The sequence below is a fragment of the Tribolium madens genome, unplaced genomic scaffold (genome assembly GCF_015345945.1).
Source record: "Tribolium madens isolate multiple individuals breed KSU strain unplaced genomic scaffold, Tmad_KSU_1.1 Scaffold_96;HRSCAF=242;Tcas5.2_LG5, whole genome shotgun sequence".
NCBI lineage: Eukaryota > Metazoa > Arthropoda > Insecta > Coleoptera > Tenebrionidae > Tribolium > Tribolium madens.
The window spans coordinates 4,564,553-4,586,691 of record NW_025401068.1 but is presented as its reverse complement, the minus strand read 5'-3'; the positions used below and the strand labels follow the sequence as shown (position 1 = coordinate 4,586,691).

Below are 22,139 nucleotides of genomic sequence, written 5' to 3'. Positions count from 1 at the left end.
TTTTTATTGAGATTAAGATTGCAGTTGGTTTCTATAAGTTGCATTCATGTAAACCTCTTTCAAAAACAATTATACCATATTTGTAACAAATTGCATCTTCAAATTGACTTGAGTTTTTTTATTCAAATTTAGAAAAAAAGCGTTGGATTAAGTCCAGATTAAATAACCTGTTTTTACTTAAAATTAGCTATGAGATTWGTCAAAAATCTCCAAATTTGAACATCAGCATCCAATTTTCAGGCACCCATTGCTGCAATTTATTTAAGCAAACCCAAGCCCAAAATTTGGATCCTAGTTATATTACACAACATGCAAGGTGTTCATTTATTGGCGACATTTCAACAGTAATCTTTATTTAATTGAGTCGCAAACTTTTCACTGATTAAAACCTTTCTTTTTTGACCAAGAATGTTCTACCACGATAACAAACGGATGTTGGAGAATGGCTTTTATTTCCAAATATCATTTAACTTTTACTTTTAATTCTGGCTACAATTCGCAAAAGATCATAACCCGTAAACCATTTCTACTGAATTTCATTGGCTTGATAAAAACCTGTGCTTTGTAGTACTGTTACAATTTGATGTACTGTTCTGCGCGACGTTTTTCTGTTAGTAATCGAGAATGGTATGAACCAGGGTATAAAATGGAATATTCAATTGTAGCACGTAGCACTGATGCAACCGTAATAACACTCCAGCCCCACAGCAATCCCTGCGATCTCCACTTTCGTCATTTTCCTCATAGGCAAAGTTTTTGGAGCAACCAGAGTATAAATAATGAATTCTGGAAAAGTTTAACAACAGGTAGAGGTTTAAATACATAATGTTAAAATTGGCAAACAGTACCGTCAAGCCGTTTCACATGTGTTAAACTTCTTTTCCACAGAACACAAATTCAGTGCCAATTCTTTATTCTTTTCCGAGATCCGTGCTTCTTTTGGTTTAACATTTTCTTAATTGAGAATTAAGATTTGACATATGACACCCACTTTTGACGTTTTAAAAAAAAATTGGTTTAAAAATTCACCGTTAGTGGCGCCACATGAGGAACGATTATAAATTGTTCAAAAACATATTTTTAGGGCTTATGGAAAGGCCGTATACGCTAGTATGAATGGAGTCGGCGATGACCTTTGTGGACCAACTCAAAGTGTTTCCGTTAGATAGCGCTATCGTAGGAATGTTAAAAATTCAAACCTTTAGTATTTTAATAAGAATAAATCATTATCGCGTCTTAATTTAAAACAAAACGCAGTGTTTTAGCATTTTACATGCAATAAATTTTCATATTTATATTTGACATTTAGATTTGTCATTTAACAATTTTTCTTAAATGGCCTCAACTTTCCGAAATGGATCCAAAACCGCAATAGTATATTTAAGCATTAAAAACGGTAAGTCCTTAACGTTCGTGATGCTCATGACATTTTTTGCGCGATTGATTTTTGTTGGTTTTTTTTTAAACAAAATATCTAAAAAAATGTTCTAGAAAGTATTTTGGCGTTCTACAACATTTTTGAATGCTTACCGACTTAGCAGCAATAAACAAAATACTTACCACCGAGTTTGGGATAGCAACGAGTAAATAGAACTTACTGTTTTGGAAACAGACGTAGTAAACAATCGAATAGAGTCTAATCGCGCAAAAAATATAAAAACAGTAGGGTCCAGTTGTTACACAGATTCTTCTTTTACCCAGAAATCAAATATTTGTGATCTCTAAAAACACATTAAATTGCTAGTGTGACGATTGAAATGGCAGGAGGTGTAGGTATACTTGAGCGTATTGTTGATGACTGTTCAGTTGGAATGGAGTGAGTCAATCTTGATTGGTTTTCCATGCAACATAATTTCGGAAAACTTCTAACATTTTAAATTTCAATTCAATTTTAATTTTAGTTATTTTTCGCAGATAAACAAGCAGCTGTATATGGACTTCACTATGGTAAACAGCAGTTCTTTTGGTTCTGAACAAGATGGAAACACGAAAGCTAGTTGTATGCAAGCCCATGGCTTGCACACCAACAACCAGTCGACAAGTCCTCTCACAGCGAGTGGTGCAACGCAATCCAAAAATGATTTTTCGGAAACAATCCATGGAAGGCAGCTTTGCAAGTCATTCGCTGTCGAGCCTGTACCATCGCAGACTGAGTTTGAGACACCTAAAGCTGCTGTAACGGATAAAACAGAAGCCAACGAATCAAGGAAAAGTTTATTTTGTAGTGTTCCACTAGAAAAAGTACAACAAATCTTACCTAAGTATACTTGTTCAAAAATTAAAACTACACGAAAAGTTCTGTGTCTGTTTTGTGAACGGACATTTGTTAATGTTAATCTAAGACAAAAACATGTCGAAAGGTGCCATTCTTTTAAACAATTAAGACGTGTGAGTTTAAGAAAGCATCAGAATTTTCTGACAAATACGTTGTGCAATTATTGTGATAAATTTGGTTCGACTGAACACACCTTGAAAGATCTTTTCAAGCATTTGATCGAGAGTCACTCTAATAAATATTTCGGTTGTTTATTGTGCGAAGAGAGATTTCTCAATTCGGCGCATCTTCTCGAACATAATATTAGCCATCACAATTTCGTACCCAAAAATGAAGAAACTTCCGATCTTAACGATTCTGTATCTCATTTAAATGAAACAAGTGCTAAACCTTTAGAAGTTCAGGAAGAAGTTCCTGTGAAGATCACTCGAAGGAAACAAAGGACGAGAAATGAAAATAAAGTTACTGTTGTCGGGTCCAATGAAGATACCAATAAATCCACAAATGTAAAAAATCTCCGAAGTAGAAAATTGACCGTAAAAAGTTCAAGAATGATTATAAAGAGAAGCAAAAGATTACAAGCCAAGCTAGGTGAGACGAAGAAAAAACGAAAAGATGTAATCGAGAAGAAGAAGAATGATAGGCAAGAGCAAATAAGTGAGAAATCTGCAAAAGCGCTCCCAAGTCACGTGAACCCTTATCCCGAATTTGATCATTTTTACCAAGTGAAAAAAATCACCGATCATTCTATAGATAACTTAAAAATAAGTTCTCTCACTTTTGATGATGTATTCGATAAGGCGTTTTTCAACAGAATCAAATGCAACATCCAGGAGAACTTACTGCATCATATTGATGGTAAATTATTCAAGAATGAAGAATCCGAAAGCCGAATATCGAATTTTGAAAAGATTTCAAACATTCCCCAAGAAGTACACAATGTAAATTCGGAAAGTTACGGTTGCGAATTGTCGATAAATGCCATAGCACCCACCACAACATTATTATCAAATCAATTCGGTGATGATCCCGAATCACAAATTGAATACGGGTCGAAACCTTCCAAGAAGAAAGCTCAAGTGAAGAAAGACGAAGTCCATTACAAATATTTCACTCGGAGAAAATACCAAGCGAGCATCTTGGAGCACAAGGAGAATCGAGATTTGAGCAAGTTGGACATGTGGACCCAGTACGTTATTAAAAACCGACAGCAGAAGATTTTAAATGATAAGAAAAGTCCAAAAGAGATTCTTGATTATTTCACTGGTGAAGAATATAAAAGTATCATGAGACGAGAAGAACTGAACCGAATTTTGGACCGACGAGGGCCTTTTGAAGATCTGAGAGAAGAAGCGAGTAAGAAAGCAGCTTTAGACAAATTAAATGACCAAACTGGGGTCACAGAGGATGACAATTTTGCCGAAATCGGGGAAATTTTAAACGACATTCTAAACAAGGTGTTTGAACTTGCCAAGGAGTCGTACCCCTCGGTCCAAACACGTACTCCAAACAATACCACCGATTTAGATCAAAATATTCCCGAAATTCCAAGTTATCTAAATTTGAGACCTCGTGTAGGTTCACTTTCCGACAATGAGATTGATAAATCGGACAAAATCGCTCTGATATGTTCGTCGCAAGAGACTGAAAACTTCGAACTTCCAAGTAATACAGTTAGAGGCAAAAACGAGAAGGTGGAATTGACCGGCGAATGGGCCAGGTCACGGATTTACGTTTGCGCCGCTTGTGGTCTCAAACTTCAAAATATCAAACAGTTCTTGGAACACAAAAGTGCTTCTCATCAGTACATTTGGATGCAGCATTACGAATTCGTGGGGAATCAGAGTGAACTTTACAGACACTTGAGTATACCAGTGTTGGGTAAAGTAGGAGTTTTGGAGAATTTGGTTCAGTGTAAAGTGTGGAAAAGGAGTGATGCACGCTTGTGTACGAAATGTGGGAAACAGTGTAATAGTTTGGGGGAATTACATCGCCATATACTCGAGTGTGGGGGTGATTGGACTTGGATGTTGGCGAGGAAGAAGTGCAAGTATAGACCGTTCGGGGCCAAGTCCAGGAGGAAAAGGAGAGGTATTTCAGTTTTAGTTTTACAAATTCAGTTTTTTTAACCTTTGATTGATATGTGTGCGAATTGGACTATCTTTGCCGTCTAAAAATAACTACTGAACAAAACTTACGCTAGCGTGAACAGAATTATTCTACGTTGACGTGTATCTGTAACAATTACTCTGTGGTGAGAGCAGTTTCTATTAAACTCTTAGTTTTTCGTAAAAAAACAGTTCGTTATTAGAAAATCTCTTAAAATGTGACCGCTTTTAAAGAATAATAACTTTGTGGCATTAACAATCTTCCAAATCACAATTATGTAATTGTGTTATTCTTGAACAATGAAACGATGAAAACTTTTCCGTTTCACTTATGAAGTGAAGTTTAATAATTAAAAAACGCCTTTTTTAGCTTAAAAAAAGTGTCTGTGCGTACTGTACACTTGTAAAATATCGCTTTTGGTTAATTTTTGTTGTTTTTATAGGTTTAATCAAGAGAATATATACACAAAAAACCGAGCCTTCTGAGAAAAAAATATACAAGAAATCGTTTGACATACCGCGCCAGAAACCAAGCGATGGTAAAACGCTGTTTCATATTAAATTTTTATATTGGAAAAATTTGTTACAGCTGACACAATTAAACGTATGTTGGCAAATTTACCTCCGAAAAGAGCTACTCGAAAAGTTATGTGTCTTAAGGATGGTTTTAATACCTCTACCAGAACCAAACATATAAAACCGACAAACCAAACAAAGTTCAAATGCGGAAAACTAATTCACGGGAAAACGAAAGAACTAAAAACTACAAAACCCGACTATGAGAAAACTAACAAAAATCAACCAAACCACCACAGGCGTTCGTTAAGAAGTTTAAATAAAGTTCTCACGAGTAGAATTTTGGAAACGAATTCGTCGTTAATTGCGAGGCGGAAATACAATCGCACAATAAACAGCGAAAAGAAGAAATGTAGTCCTCAAACTAATAAAACCAACGACGAGACTTCACAACAATCGGAAGAACAACTTCCTAAAAAGATCACAAAAACAAATTTAAACATTGAAGAAAAGGGTCCAAAGGAAGAAACGAAATTGAAACGATCATCGCCAAGAATTGAGAAACGTGTGCAATTTAATGGAGACAAAATGAACATTAAACGTTTTTTTCCTGTGAAAAAGAAGAAAAACGGTGAAAATCCAGCCATAAAGCGTAAATCTTTGGACGAATCGCCGTTAAAAAATCAAGTCAAAAAAAAGCCCAAGGCGGATGTTAACGAAACAGGTGGTACAAAATTGAATCTCCGTAAAAGGAAAGTTTCCGAGAAGAATAACGAAAAAACTACGGTTAAAACTAGAAGATTGCGAAATAACGCAAGCGAGTTTGATACACCAGACGAATCTTCTACACAACACGAAAATAACACTCAACGTGATATGAAACATTTTTTTGAAAGAATTGTTCCGAAAAAAATTCCTGATCCGCCTGAAGAAGCAAAAGATGAGTTACCGCAAATAGAACAAACTGAAAACAATGCAACATTAGAAACGACCATTTTAAATGCAGAAAAAGATGAAAAATTGAATGAAGTTCAGTCAGATGTTCCAGTGGTTACTCAAACTATTAATCCACCAAAGTCGAAAAGAAAACTCAGAAAACCTATAAGAGGTTTGAACGATTGCATCGCGATGCTGACAAGCAAACTGGGTCAAAATTTTGAAAATTTGGCAACAAAGGATTTATTTAATGAATCTCAAGAGAGTAAATTGGGAGATTCAACAACCGAAAAATCTGAATTTATATTAAAGGTTCCGTTGTTTAATGAACATTTTGATTTACATTCCTCGCGGAAGGAGTACGAGTGCCTTGATAAAGAAGTACCGTTAGGAGAATTAAGTTCAAATGAAAATGTAAAAAGTACAAAAGATGAAGTTGCTGATCAGTCTTTTTTGAATTTGAATGAGAAACGTGAAGGTTTGGAGGAAAATGAATCTGTCCCTGCAGTAGATGTAGAAGAGTCAGTGTGTATCCCACTAGTGCCAGAAAGTACCTTAACAGAACCAGTAGACACTAGCAGTAACACAAAAACTGTTAATAGTGATTCTGAAGATGAAATTCCTCTTTCAACACTTCTGAGTTCCGACTCAAGTATCTTCGATGAAAGTAATCTAGGAATTACAGCCATAGAGAAGGAAGAAGAAAACAGTTATCAAATTCTAGATATTCAAGAAAATATTTGTCCAAAATTAAGTGAAGAAGTACAGGAACCACAACCTGTAGATGAGGAAGAAGAAAAGAGCGAAGTAAAGGTAGAAGAGAGGGAAGAAATGAAGGCAGAAGAAGTAAAGACAGAAGAACAAGAGGAAATAAAGGCAGAAGAAGCAGAAGTAAAGACTGAAACTGTACATCCAAATAAAACAAAAGATGTACTCATGGAAATTAATGATAATTTGTGCGAACAACACGAAATTTTAAATCACGTGGCGTCTCCGACGAGTATGGAGTCTAAACCCCGGAAGTGTGAGAAAAATGATTCAGAAATAACAACACAAGAAGTAAACACTTTAATAACTTTGGAGAGATGTTCGGAGAAACTGAATTTTTTAATTAATAACAATATCGAGAATGTTATGAGAATTAATAAAGCCAATTTTCTAAACACAAGTGAGACGGTGAATGCTGACGAATCGTTGCATATCGAGGAGAATTTATCAGCGGATGATTCTTCAGAAAGTAAAGAGAATTCAGCTGCACTAGTCGAAGATTCTTTGATAAAAAATAAGTCTAAGAAAAAGCAATCAACGTCTAATAAATTTGTAAACAAAAATAGAGAATCGAAGGAAAGTGCGGTAAATAGGAAGAGTGTAAGAAGTGCCAAAGCAAGAGCGCTGGAGTCTATCCTCGACGAAGCTTTATTAGAGTTATCTGAAAATGAATTTTTTGAAAATGTGAACAAAAAGAACGATTCTATAATTTCCGAAGTGAAACCCACAGAAGATTCTAAAAGTAATTTTCAAGAGGAAAACGAAAACGAATCTGAAATAGAAAATGCCAAAGAATTGAGAAGAAGTAGACGAAATTCGAAGAAAATCACTTCTTACAATGAAGTCGATTTGGTTGATCCTCTTCTCGACGACTTGGATAGTGACAAAACAATATCAAAAATACTGAAAGAAACGACTAAAGATATTTTTGGAATCAAGCGTAAGAATCGAAAAGTGTCGAAAAAAGTAATAAAGAACGGACAAAACGAAAGAAAATTTACCGGAGATGAATTGTTCGATTTGTTAAAAGCAACACCAAGTGAAAATAACGTTTTATCCAAACCGACAGATTCGATTTTCAATAGTTTCGATGAAATATCTAACGATTTCAATGATGATAATTTTGATGTATTCGAGGATATTTTGGAGAAGTCGATGGCCGTCATCGAGGAAGATTTATCAGAGCAAGCTGTTTCGAGTGTCGAAAAATTTCCATTGAGTAATACCAGTTTTCAAAATTGCACCGATTTGAAACCGAAAGAAAATAAAGTGAAAGTTACGAGAAAAAAACCGAGAAGGAGTAAACACAAGAACAAGACTGAGAATATCGAAAAACCGAATTTACTTTCTTGTACTAGTGACGTAGAAAACGGATCAGCTTTGGAATCGTTAGATAACGATTTGAATCCCAAAAGCAACATTTATTGTCAAATTTGTAACAAATATTTTTCTCGAGTTGAGAGTTTAACCAAACACAAACGCACGTTGACTCACATTTCGAAGTTGTCCGAACTCGAAGCCAAAGAAGCAGCTTTGAAAGCCAAATCAGAGAGTGAAAAAACGGAGATTCCGGAGAAAAACGTCAATCTTTTCGATATTTTAGAAGAGTCGAAGTTGTTTTCACCCCCGTTCTCAGTCAGTGTAAACAACTCGAATTTGAAACTGGCCGATATAATCAATGATGTGTTGAATAAACCGCTATCGAAGAAAGAGGAAAATTCGCACAGCTTTTCTGATATTATGATGTCGAATGAAGGTGAAATACAACCGGAAGTACGGAGATGCAAGAGTTTGGCCGAACGCAAAAGTTTTGAATCGGAGAATTACGTGAAAAATTTGGATTACTTCGAACCGGAAATCAACAACGAAGCTGCGGGAACAATTCTCGAAAAACAGATCACTCTACTGGAGAATATAATCGAAAATCGCTCTACTTTGAGTTATATCGATGAACTTTCCGTTTCGTCTACTCAATCAGTAAACGAATCGTCCACAAAAAAAAACGATTCTTTGAATCGCAAAGATGATACACATAAACAGCCCCTCGAGAACAGTTTCTTGAAGCCGAGTCAGTACGAAGAAATCTCCGAAGATAGCAATCTTCGGAATTACGACGAACAGAAATCGCGCAAAGTACTAAACAGAGATGAGGAATTGTTTTTAGAATGTTGTTCGTTACTGAAGAGCAGTTCCGAAGTGTCGACGTATTCTAAAAAGTCGAATAATCTTCGCAAAGAGTTAAACAATCTCGAGTCGAAACGCTGCGGTGATTGGGTCGAAAATAATCAGAAAGAAACTGCGGATTTTGTCGAATGTTATTCGGATAATACGAGGATGAGGACACCGTTAGGTGATGGATTTTCACAGGATGATTCCAATTCCGCTACAATTTCGTCACATTGGGACAGAAATAGCTCTAGTAATTTCTCCAAGAGAAAGAATTCGAAAAGGGATGATAAGAATTTGTCTTTTGAGGAAATGTTTAATAACAATAGGGATAAGGAGGTTATATTTCGGGAAGAAGACGAACTGAAGTCGGGCCGACTAAGTTCCTCGTTTGAGGATTTAACTAATGTTCTCACTGGAGATACAAAATTGAGGTAAGAAATTTTGAAATATTTAGTCATTAATAAGTCAAAATTTCTTTGTAACTCAATTGCAGGACAAGAAAGTAACTCAAATCCAATAAAAATATTTCATTTTGTTTGTGTAGTACGTCATTGTAATAAAAAATCTTCTTTCAGAAATTTAGAAAATCTGGATGAATCATCTATTAAGACGCCAAATGAGAAGGGTAAAAAATGTAGTGATTATTCCATTGCCGATGGAAAGAAGATGTTAACGAAAGGTGCGATGAAAGTTTTCGAAGGCCTGAAAGTTTCCATTCCTACAGAAGAATTAAACATCGACAAAATTTTAATTTCCGGTCAGTCAGCAAACACATTCACGTCAAGCAGTGACGATTTAACCAATGCATCAAATAAAAAGTCGTGTTCTCTTAAATCTTCCAAAACGAAAATAAAGTTGTCGAGTTTAAAAAAACAAAATAATATGTCGATGAGTTCGAAAATCCATGACGTTTACGACTTTGAGGAAACTCAAGACAATTCTGATATTTTTACGAAACCTGATTTCCGGAGCTTTAGGCATAATTATGAGAAGAGTAAAAAGACTGATAAAGGAAGTGATGATGATAGTCAAGATTTTATTGATGCTGTGAGTTTCGATGCATTTTCTTCCAGTACTTCGTCGGTGTCAGAACAACTTCCAGTGACATCGAAAACACAACAGAATATCACAAAAAAGAAGTGTATGATCATGGGGCGAATATTTAAAAACGCGGTCAAGTCAAAAGATATTGATGAAGACATAAGAAATATTCCAATGCTAGACAACTCGAAATTAGTCGAGGATTTCGTTTTGAGCTGTCCTGATCCAATAGAAAGAAAAGTAAGAATGACAGAAGAGGAGAGAAATTTAGCTTTCGACAGTTTGTTAAATAGTAAATATACTGGCTCCAATATTGATAAAAATCAATCGAAGAATACCGTAAGTAAACGTAAAATCAAAACAAAGAATAAAAAACGGACACACACCGGGTCAGAGTCGAGCGATGATGAATTTAAATTACAAAAATCGACGAAGAAACGCCCGAAAAAGAAGTGCAACAACGTGGAAGAGAGTTGTATCAACTTGGAACAAGAGTTGAGAGAGTGCATTGGTGTAGCGAGCAGGAAAAGTCAAAGAAAATGTACCAGTGGTAAACAGAACGTTTTAATGGAGTATTGGAGTTCAGATGAATCATCGTTTGAAGTCACACTCGAACGCCAGATTGTGGAATCCGCTCAGAATAATCAAGAGCCGATTAAGGAAACCGAACCAATTGTAGAAAGAATACCAGATGCGCCACACATTCATAAGAAGATCAAAGTCCAGACATCAACAAGTAACTCAAATCGTCGTAAGAGGGCAGCTGTTAATCCGCTTTATCATTGGTCGAGTTCGAGTGAAGACGAACGGGATTTGATCGTGATTCGACCAGTCAGGGATGAGATTGATGATGATGAAGATAGGCCGGTTCAGCACGGGTGGATCGTAGGTGATTCTCCGAAAAAGTTAGTCACCATGTTGGCTCAAGCCAAGGGGAAAAAGTGCGAGGTGGATGGTGTTAAAGAACACGGGAAAAAAAGGACGTTTAGTTGATAAAACGCCATTAGTGAATATTATTGTAATTAATTGGACAGTGATAGTGTATGAAGGCATTAATTGTATTTTAAATATATACCTACAATACATTAGTCTCAACACAGAGTTATCCAAAGTCTTAGAAAATTACGACAAATTTGTAAATAAATTTGTAGTTGGAAAAGATTTTACGTATTTAAGGAAGCTTTGTAAATAGAAAATGTGAATTAAATTTCTCCGAAAAATTCGTATTAATTTTTTAACGGTACTAACCAGAGTTCTGTTTAGTATTTATAATGTGGTTATTTTTACACTGCCATAAAGTCATTAAAAGTCTTTTGTTTGTATTTTGAAAATTTTATATGTACATAATATAGGTTTTGTTAAAACAATTAAATTTTACCAATAAATCAAGGAATGTGTTAAATATGTGCATTTTTGTCAAGGCGAGAGTACTTTTTGCTTACAATTAATTAAATTTTGCTCGGAAGTTACAATAAGTAACGTATTATTATTTTGTTGAAATAGCACTATAAAATTTAATACGGTACTGTGTCTATAAAGAGCGGCTTAGAATTTTCTTTATTAAAATTATTTTTCATGTGTTAAAAAGCTCCATCTCTTTTATAATCTCATAAGAGAGTAATTAAACGGCCTTATAGCCGTATTTTCAAGATATTATTTCAAAAATGTTTTATAATTATTAGATATTTGTAAATAAAATTAATATGCAGTGACTTGCGAATATTAAGTTTGGGGTTGGAGTTTACAAAAGAAGTTAATACTATAGAAATGTGTGAAATCCAATACATAAAAAGTTATTAATTTTCTAAAGTATGGGGATAACTTAAATTATTATCTGTGTATAATCCACGCCACTGACTTTTTTTCTACAATAATTAACTGTTTTAGTTTAACGACAAAGCATTTGAAAAGGATGAGGACTTGTTGCTTAGGAACCAATATCAAAATAATGATTATTTTGTATGAAACCATCTTTAACTCAGTAGCGTCCAACTCTGAACCATTGCCATTTCTAATGTTATTTATTTTCTAGATTATTTAATAGCCCAGATTCCAGTCACTTCGAATTTCATTTTGCTTTTTTGGGTTTTTAGTTACCGAAAAGGTATCACAAATCATTTCACTCAATTTCTGCAGAAATTATTACAGGTTTTGCAATAAATATACTAAATTAGGCTCTAGAAAACTTTACGATATTGTCATGGGACTTCGACTTGGACCTATCTTGAAATTGGACCATAATTCTACGACAAACATGGAATTCTTTTTAAATTTTGCGCCATGTTGGTGCATGGACATTTCACCAGATGTCTCTACGAATTTTCTTCGAATTCGACGGGTGGCAGCATAGACATTTGGAGTAAATTATTTTTCATTCTTTAGGCATTGTTCGTTTTTGTCTGAAAAGTGTAAAGTGAGAACGATTTGTGATTATTATATTTCGAGATAAAACCTCACTTTAATAATTATTAGTTACCAAAGTAAAATGAAATAGTATTAATAACCTGTTCAAGGTATGTTTGTGGAGTTTGTACTTGTCAATGATTTACATGTTCTCGCTATCAACTGTTTAGTGCGAATTATTTTTGTCTAGTCAAAACCAATAAGCAGAAGACACGCAGGAATCAACAAAGGAAAATCGTTCAGGGCCTTCTAGTTAGGTTAAATCATTGATGGGAAGGTTAGTGATAACCTGATGTCAATACAACACATCTAACAATCAGAAAAGGGTTGTCTCCAGGTATTTTAGGAGAAGGTTTCCACAACAACAATGAGTGCACCATTGTTTGCATGTTCTCGTTGTTTTTCAAGACATCCATTTGAGGAGTTGTCAGCAGGACAACAACTGTGTAAAGTAAGTCAATCTGAAAGGTTTTCAAGTGATTCGCAGACTTTTTTTCCATTTAGGAGTGTCGAGGGGCATTTCCTGTCGTGAAATGTACATACTGTCGCTCGGAATTTCAACAGACTTCGAAAGGAAGCACTAGCACAATTTGTAAAAAGTGTGAACAAAATGTTAAGGCATATGGAAAGCCGACCGCGTGTGAATATTGCAATATTATTGCTGCTTTTATAGGAAATAAGTGTCAAAGATGTACTAACTCTGAGATTAAGTATGGACCTCCAGTCAATTGTGAACAGTGCAAACAGAAATGTGCTTTTGATCGACACGACGACGATAAAAAGGTATCCTAAATATTAATTTGATTGCTGAATTACCCACATCTTGCAAATGCATTATTATTAACGTGTTTCCAACCGAATTTTGTAATGTGTTTTTTCTTTAGGTCGATGGAAAGCTACTGTGTTGGTTATGTACTTTATCTTTCAAACGAGCGCTAGCCAAAACAAAGCAAGGCGACGCTGAAAGGAGAGCTCACATGAAAATATCTCAGTTACATAAGTCTAAACACAAGGAAGGAAAGTAAGATTAGTTGATTTGCAAATTTTCGCATATTTAACGAATTTTGTTCAGATTACGTAGTCACAACAAGCGCCCACATCGAGTCGACGTGACGAAACTCCCGGCATTAGACAACGACAACGGAATACCTACGAAGGTATCCCGCAATAACGCTAGCCCAGGCTTAATTAGAGCCGAACTCGATCCGAACAGTTCAGATCATGTTGTCGCGATGACTCAGTTGAAGGAAAAAATAGCGACGTTACAAAAACAGCTCAGTATGAAAGATACGCAATTATTAAATAAAGATAAAATGGTTAGAAATCTCTATTTTTTAACAAATGTATTGCAGATTGTGATTTTAGATAACCGAACTGAAGGCTAAACATTTCACAACCGAATCTGAACTCAGAACTAAGATGAAAAATTGCCAGAAAGAATGCGACGATAAGGTTGAAGCGTTAAATAAACGCATCACGAGTCTCTTGAAGGAAGTGGCGAGTTTATCGAAAACCGCCAAGAAAAATAAATTTGCTAGCACTTCGGCGGCCGAAAATTCAAACAACAGTGGTAGTGGCACAGACAGTCCTAGCCTTCAATAAACGGTCACTGATTTTTTTGACTTATAACCGTTTGTAAAATAATGTATAATGCGGTTTTAGAAATTTCATTTCTAGGAAGTCATATTGGAGTCAGATTAGTTTACAAAAATTAACACTTTACAGGCCGCCTTACAGAAAGCGAATTAAGTTGTTTTTTTTTGCATTATCAAACATTAAGTTTGTCGCAAATCAAAATTTGTAAATGGACTCTCTCAATGGCCAAATGAAATTCAAACGTCTAACTTGAATAAAATTTTTAAAAACGCACTGTATATTCAACTAAATTATGCACACACATATTTAATTTAAGTCTGTTATTATGTATTGTCGACCATGTGAGTCTTAATTAATTGAATAAACTAGTTTATTAAAATTGTGGTTCAAATTTCTCATAATCCTTGTGTTAGAAGCCATGTACATGTTATACACAGATATTCTTGTTCACAAATTATGAATCATGGTACAGGTTTTTGCTATAATCTCAACCAAACAACAATTTTTTATAATAAATGATTTATTTACGTTATGCAAATTATTGCCGAAAGAACATAACAAAATGTTAGAAAAACACAAAAGTTACGAAAAATGGTAAATTCGCAGTCCTCGAAGCCATTTTGGATGTAATACTGACTTGTTCCTAAAAGCCTTTAAACATAAGAAAATGAAAACTCGAGTGTTGTTTGAGCTTCAGTAAATGGAAGAAGTTATATACCATACAGATTGTTTTAATATTAAACTGTTAACAAAAAAAATAAAATAAATATATAATTTTGTCCTTAACTAGTATAAAAATTGTAGTATTCCAATTCGGCTGAATTACTGTTTACAAAATAACACACTTTTTACGTTTAATTGGTTCTGGTGGTTCCAACGCGGCTAGAATAGCTTCATCAAAAACATTTTTCAGACCTTTTTGCGTTAAAGCCGAACACTCGACGTATTTTACCGCTTTTAATTCTTTAGCTAATTTTTCTCCTTGTTCCACTGATATCGGTTTCTGTTTGTTTTTCGCCAACTTTTCAGTTGTAGCACCATCGTCGCGTAAATCAACTTGTGTTCCGACCAGAAGAAACGGCGTCTTCTGACAGTGATGTGTTATTTCTGGCACCCACTGAAAATCAAATTAACAATTTGTAATAAAAGTGCCACAGAAACAAGTCGAAACCAAAAAAATCTTTCCGCTTTCAAAAATAAAAAGCTCTGTTAACAAGGGCTATTCTGCATATGCAATATGCTATGAAACTCAAATTTTCAAAATTTGCAGAAAAAACTTTCCCGTCACATTCCTACTTAACGCAGTCACCGTAATAAAATAGGAAAAAATCATAAACATACTCGTAATTTTACGTTGTATTGGCAATATATTTAAAAATGTATGTTTATTAGATTACCTGAACTTATTTCTGTGACAGCGTGTATAACCGGGTTCAGTGGCCATTTTTTAACTTAAATGTTTCCTAAATTGTTTAAAAAAGGCTCAAGATTTATCTTTAACCCATTCTTATACATTAGTCTAAATTACTCTACAATCTTAAATGACTGGTAATAATTATGAAGTTAGAGTTCAGTGAAAATTAGAAAAACTGGAAATAAATAAATCAATCAATCAAATCTTATTATGTTAATTATTAAAATTAATTAGAGTTGTACTCAATGAATTCATTCTTATCTATAATTATGTAATGTTATTTTTTTCTATAGAAAAATATGTGCAACTATGTAACCCGCAACATTATATGTATAATTTAATTTCGCCAATGTGTAAATCTTTGACCAAATCAGGTTAAACAGACACTAGCCTGGAGAATTTTAGCAGGCACACCCTGTATTCATCAGTTACGTTACAACAATTAGAAACAAACGCAATGTAACCAAAATATCGGACATTAGGGCCAAATCAAGTCTGTTTATTCAAGCACTATTCCATAAATGTGTTAATTTTTTTAAATTTGTTGAGGCACACATGGGATTTTTCTTTAATTCCTAGAGATTCAATGGAACCTGCTACTTACTTTTTCCTTAACATTTTCAAACGAGGACGGACTCACTACAGAAAAGCATACTAAGAAAACGTCAGTCTGGGGATAACTAAGAGGTCGCAATCGATCATAATCTTCTTGTCCTGCAGTATCAAACAGCCCCAATGTGTAAGGTTCGCCTCCTATCATAACCGTAACCGCATAATTATCAAAAACTGTGGGTACATATTCTGATGGGAATTTATTGGTAGTGTAACTGAAACAAATCATTAGTACTTCAAGTAAATTAAGTAGTATTTGTCACCTTATCAAGAGGCAAGTTTTTCCCACTGCGCCATCACCCACCACGACACATTTAATTGTTTGCATTCTTCGTCCTTGCTGTAACAACAATTATTCGGCATGAAACACAATTTCCGAGAATTGACACTAATATTTCTTAGGTGCCCATAACGTTGAGAGACGTTTTAAATGAATTGCGGCGTTTGAAAATCATCGAAATAACGCAAATGCTCAAAAGGTTCCAGGAATAAGGATATCAATCATAATGACCTGCCATTTTGAGTTGTTGGCGTCATTTTTTTAACTAGTTGATATCACAAATCTATTTCAACGGTTGTAATAACTAGAGAGGAGCATTTACCTTTTAAACTTTAACGTCCTATAAATGTACAATAAACCTTTATTTCTATATTTCTAGAATTTTTGGGTTGGGCTTGTTCTAAAACACCACCACAAATCACACCAACTGACGAATGATGACCATAGAGTACGCACTGCTCTACTAGATAAGAGACACATGAACTGTCACTTACGGATAAGAAACTAGGAAAAATAAAATAAGTAGCTAAAAATGTCGTTTTTTTTAACGTGACTTTTTGAATAAATTTAACAAACAAGAAATCTAACAGTGATTATATGAGATTTTTATTTTCTTATGTAAAATTTGTCTCATTTGGTGGCGCTACGGTCGTCAGTACATCTATGTTTTTGACCACCATTTTAGGTTAGTTTACAGATTGTGATTTTATTGTTATATGGGTGGCAGTTTTGCTTGCCTGATTTTTTGAATTTATTTGATTCCAGTTTTCTATCAAAGGGATCAAATATTTTGCTTTTTTTTAGATTTTGTTGCAACTATAATCCTTAAAGTTTTTACTGAGTCAAGAAAGAGTCAAGAGTCAAAAAATGTAAAGTAGAAGAAAACAAAAACACGTTTTACAAAACATGTTTAATGAATAAGTAATATAAATACAAATAAATATTTCTTGTGTCAAAGCATTCGAAAACAAACTAATACTATTAGATCATTTTACATATCACATGTCTATTTCTAGGACTCTTTGTCTTCATATTCCGTTACACAAAGAAAAAGTTTAGCGCAACCGTTGTTAAAGTCGTTGAAAATTTTATTCAACCAATCTGGTTTATTTTTCCACGCAATAGTAACTAAATAAACTGGAATTCCACACAAAATGAAGCCTAAACCTACCCCAACTTCCACAGGACTAACGTAACAAGGAAAAATAACAAGAAAGCCACAAATTAACAAAAATATGATAGGAAGAATAAAGCTAATCTTAATTGGTCGATTCATATTCGGCCTCTTCCATCGCATATACAGCAATCCCGTCACACTAATCGTAATGAATAGTGCCTCAACGAACGAAACATAATTAATAAGGACGTAGACGTCTTCGATCATTACGAGGGCTAGAGTGATGATGCACTAAAATTTAATTCAAGAGTAGTTCAGTAATTCTTTCATATTTAATGCAAATACCATAAAAATTAGAGATGGAACTGGTGTCAGTCTTTTCACATCAATCAGTGCTATAGCTCGGGGAAGGTGTCCAGCACGAGCACCGACGAAGAAAAGTCGTGATGATGCAAATATAGCACCGTTCAAAGAACCAAAAGTCGAGCAGGCCACAAAAAATGGAATGAGAAACGAAAACGCTCCCAGTAACTTATCACCAAACGTTACAGCAACTGCGTCTGATGCGAGAATATCATCTCTACTGAGCACAACAAAGTAAGCAAGGTTTGTTACAACATAAATGATGGTGACTACCGGCATCGAAATACAGATTGCTTTAGGAAGATTCCTAAAAAAAAACAATAATCAATACAATACTTCATTGAAAATAACACTTACTTATAAGGATCCTTCAGTTCTTCAGTGACATAGTTAAGATAATTCCATCCTGAGTAAGAAAAGAGGCCGGAATAGAAGGCCAATGCGATATATCCTGGTTCCCATTCGGTCCCTTCCATGGGATCCCTGAAATGTTCAACATGACCAATGCATAAGTAGTAAGCTCCGGCTGCTACGATAATACAGAGAGCAAATATCTTGGTGGCAGTAAAAATGTCTTGGACTCGTGTCACCCATTTGACGTTGTAGCAATTGATTAAAGTTAGTAAACAAACGGCAGCGGCGGCGAGTAATCGCACGGCTTCATACGGTGGATTACATGCACCCCAAAGCGGCTGAAGGATGTATTGGGCGAATGTTATGGCCGTTATGGCGTTTCCGGTCGGAACCAGGATGAAAAGAGCAACCCAGAGGTAGAGGAAGGCAGGCAAAGGCCCGAAAGCTTCACTTATGTAGGCGTAGTCGCCGCCGGATTTGGGAATCATTGTGCCTAAGAAGAAACATTTCCAATGAATTTGATGATAGATAGTGCTAAATTACTTTTGTTAAATTGAAAATAATGGAGTGACAGTAGTAGCTAATATTCCAATAGACAAATAGGTACATAAATAAAGAACTGCTGACTTTGGTTGTAAGTTGACTAACAAAGAGATGTAGTTTACTGAAAGACGATTATTCTATTGTTAGGATTATTTCTATTTGAGTCAATACAAACGTAATAATGCCTTTGCAGTTGAATAAGTGGGTTCTAGACCTTTTCAGTACAAAAAAAGCAAAGGAAAAACATTCAAATCAAATTTTTATATTTTACTCATTCCAACTAGAGACAAAAGTAATTTATAAATTTTATTTTTCTTGATTCAGTAATCGAAATCGTAATAGTGATCCCACGCAAAGATCCTTGACGGTATTATGATGAGTTGTTGACACTTGTCAGTGCTTTATTAGTTTATTCATCGATGGTTTATTCCAACTGAACATAAAAGCACAAAATTATTCGCAATTAAAAAGCATGCTTTAATTTTTATAATACGTGAACTGACTTGTATTATTCAAAAATTAAGTTTATTGATGAAAAAGTATCCCAACCCGTTGATAATTTTTGTTTGGAAGTAATAAGTCGTTAACAGTTAGGTACCTACGGCATTTTTTATTTTTCTCCCATTAAAAACATTTAATATGCTTATGCAAATAAAACGCAAAAGTTATTTATATTAACACAGGTTGTGCCTTTTTGATAGGTATTTAGTTGTACCACATTTTAAAGCTTGAATGATAATAAAATGACAACRAAAATTACGTGTATCGAACTAGTTTTAACGAACACAAATATGTAGAATATGTTATCATAATGTTGTTGGTTTCAACTTATCGTTATAAAAAGATATCTAAACACACACCATTGTAACATTTTCCAGAAGTTTACACTACAATTTTTGATCCAAAATTTCGAAAATGACTATGACATTTTTCAACATTTTCCGAAGGTATAAAATATAATATGTTAAACATAGGTATATGTTTAAGAAATTATTATACTTTGTTCTCTGTTCTTCAAATAAATTAATTTTTACCAAAACAGCCAACTTAAAATTATTTAATTAATAAAACTTAATTGAACACAAAATCAAAAAATGTTTATTTTTCAATAAAATTTGTACGTGGGGCGGTAACGGCAAATTTAAATTATTATCAGAAAGATAAGTGTAGGTAAACTAACAAAACAAATGCTTTGTATCAATACCACGTTTCTGTGGTATAATTTGATAAAAAAAATAAAATAAAACAAAACAAAATTCGCAGTAAGCAGTTCCTTTTTAGTAATACGACTGATAGTAATAATTATAGAGACTTCTCAATTCGCATTTGATATATTTATAGAAAAATATCATTAAATATAAGAAGTATGTAACAATTTGTGGATCAGTATTATTGTGCACTGGAATTATGAAAGATTTATAGCAACTATGAACTATGTTTTGTCAAGGAAATAACATAACACTGGCAATTTATAGCAATTTATAAATAACTGAAGATTACAGAATACAGAATTATGCGCATGCAGTCCTTTGAATGTGCAATATTTTATGAAAAGAAAATGTGAATCATCAGTAAGATAAGTGTAAATAAACAAATGAAATGAACACTAGCATTATCGGTATTGAAAGCTTTCAAAACATAGGTATAGAAGTAGTAATATAAAAAAAACAAAACAAGAGTTAAAGTAAAAAATCTTGCATTTTTATTAGAACTATGAAAGTAATCCCGCTATTATTTAATTATTATCTGGAAAAATCTGATCAGATTCAATTCTAGTGTTTTCACAATTTTTTGAAGCAATTTTCTTGTAAAAAAAAACTAAAAACTATATTTGAATTTTTTTAAATTCATTTGTTTGCACATGTTTCTCTTCATTATATTATTGAACCTTATTTATGAGAAGTGTTTTAATGTTTTGTAAAAGATGTAGGTATGTATTAGAACTGTTAAAAATGATAAATTTTAGAAGTTCACCTTTTACCTTTTATTTGCTAAAGCTAAAGACCTATTATTTTTTAGCTATATGTATTTTTAGTTCTACCCATTATTATTGTTTAATATTTTATTGTCTTTGTTATGATGTATTTAAAGAGAAAACTAACATTTGAAACAAAAACTCATGATGATACTGTTTTAATTAATTGGCGAAACACGTGTCGACGTTTCCCAAAAAGGGATTTGGTATGTTTGTATTGTTTTTGTTTAATTTTTTTTTTACCTTATTCTCTTCATTATTATTTCATTATAACTTTTGTTTATGAAGGAATGTTACAAGCCTATTTCTTAATAAATATGTATTCAACTTACTTTTTAAAAATTAGATGATGAAAAAATCGGAAATTAAAAGTATAGGTACCATTTTTTAATAAAATACTAAGTAGGTAAATCAAATTTTTACTTTACTTGAAAATATTTTTTAGTCGGCTGATTTTCTTAATAAAGCAACCAAGTTTTCAAAATGATCGAACCCTTCAAACGATTTTTTTTTATGAACTCTTGCGTTACTACCGTAATTAAGAATGATGCAACTCCGGTAACCTGAATGTCAGCAACACTGCAACATAATTAAAACTCACCTAATTCAGCGTAACATAAGGCGCCGATCATCGATAAAATTCCGGAGAGAATCCATACGATGAGTGCCTGTCCCACCGAGCCCGAATTTCGCAACACTCCTTTGGGAGAGACAAAAATCCCCGAACCGATAATCACCCCAACGATAATCGCAACACCGTCAATTAACGCCAATTCCTTTTTCATTTTAACCTCAGAATGCGTACTTTGTTCCGAACCTTTCCCGTCATCACTTTTCTTTAACTTTGCCATTTTGCAAGAGCTTGTAAATTTTTTAAAAAGTCGAAACAAGTGTTACCATTCCGCTGCACGCACCACGTGTTTTTAACCTTTATTTTAAAACTCAAACATTGCCCACCGCTCGCACACTTTCGTTCTCGTTTGTTGTGCGCCGTCTCGAACTCGCGGTACGTGTAGTACACATCCTCCTTGCAAGCGATTTTGTGAGATATTTACATTTCCATTAGGGTTAAGAGAACTCGAGGTAATGCAAGCTGTATGTTTCGTATGCGATTTTAGACTAGGATAGCGACGGTGCTGTTACGATACTCTCGACTCGACACTTCAACAGTACCTACCTACATCCTGTAGAAAATTATTGGAGTAATGACTTCAATAAAGAACCTCCGTAAGTGTTAAACAACCGGATGAAAAATCATAACATTGCTAGTAACCGAATAACAAAGGACCTCTTTGGGATTTTAAAACCAATGAGTTATGGATATACACTGTGGCTCAAAACTGTATTAATATCACTCTTCAATGTTAAAATAATAAATAAAAAAGTAGGTACCTACTTATGAAAACAAAGTGAAAAAAATAAAAGGTTTTATAGTGAAGTATAAAAGTGATATAGTAATGAGGCTTTATTACATGTCGATAGGTGGGTACTTCGAACTTATAGGTAACAACGTAAAAAAAAAGTAAAAAACAATAGATCAGTCCCCAATAATACATACAAAATTGCATTTTTGTAACATACCTACTCATTACTTGTATAGGTACTGCTCTCAATATTTTTATTAAAAAAGTTATGGAAGAAGCTACCTGTTGAATTATATTATCATCTT

At 34.0% G+C, this 22,139-nt stretch overlaps 4 protein-coding genes across 5 annotated transcripts in view; 2 read left to right on the top strand and 2 right to left on the bottom strand.

Annotated features, from left to right (window-relative positions):
* The window catches only part of LOC123013236, a 21,310-nt gene extending 10,095 nt beyond the window's left edge, over positions 1 to 11,215 (top strand). For both annotated transcript variants that reach the window (XM_044411653.1, XM_044411652.1), the window contains exons 2-5: positions 1,915 to 4,366; positions 4,827 to 4,922; positions 4,973 to 9,203; positions 9,348 to 11,215. In XM_044411653.1, the coding sequence (XP_044267588.1) occupies positions 1,933 to 4,366; positions 4,827 to 4,922; positions 4,973 to 9,203; positions 9,348 to 10,806 (8,220 nt within the window). In that variant the 5' untranslated portion in view covers positions 1,915 to 1,932 and the 3' untranslated portion in view covers positions 10,807 to 11,215. The remainder of the gene's footprint in view (positions 1 to 1,914; positions 4,367 to 4,826; positions 4,923 to 4,972; positions 9,204 to 9,347) is intronic.
* A 152-nt stretch (positions 11,216 to 11,367) lies between these two features.
* On the top strand, positions 11,368 to 14,186 carry LOC123013237 (protein FAM76A). The gene is made up of 5 exons (XM_044411654.1): positions 11,368 to 12,667; positions 12,721 to 12,999; positions 13,101 to 13,237; positions 13,289 to 13,532; positions 13,582 to 14,186. Exons 1-5 carry the CDS (start codon positions 12,584 to 12,586, stop codon positions 13,816 to 13,818), a joined length of 981 nt encoding a protein of 326 aa, XP_044267589.1. The 5' UTR covers positions 11,368 to 12,583; the 3' UTR covers positions 13,819 to 14,186.
* A 341-nt stretch (positions 14,187 to 14,527) lies between these two features.
* On the bottom strand, positions 14,528 to 16,600 carry LOC123012451 (cdc42 homolog). The gene is made up of 4 exons (XM_044410368.1): positions 16,441 to 16,600; positions 16,102 to 16,178; positions 15,831 to 16,053; positions 14,528 to 14,929 (listed from the first exon to the last, which is right to left on the bottom strand). Exons 2-4 carry the CDS (start codon positions 16,164 to 16,166, stop codon positions 14,642 to 14,644), a joined length of 576 nt encoding a protein of 191 aa, XP_044266303.1. The 5' UTR covers positions 16,167 to 16,178; positions 16,441 to 16,600; the 3' UTR covers positions 14,528 to 14,641.
* Positions 16,601 to 17,013: 413 nt separating this feature from the next.
* LOC123012449 (Y+L amino acid transporter 2) lies at positions 17,014 to 21,617 on the bottom strand. Its single transcript, XM_044410366.1, has 4 exons — positions 21,072 to 21,617; positions 17,956 to 18,445; positions 17,581 to 17,905; positions 17,014 to 17,526 (listed from the first exon to the last, which is right to left on the bottom strand). The coding sequence occupies exons 1-4, from the start codon at positions 21,319 to 21,321 to the stop codon at positions 17,131 to 17,133; spliced, it is 1,461 nt and encodes a 486-aa protein (XP_044266301.1). The 5' UTR covers positions 21,322 to 21,617; the 3' UTR covers positions 17,014 to 17,130.
* Positions 21,618 to 22,139: the final 522 nt, after the last annotated feature.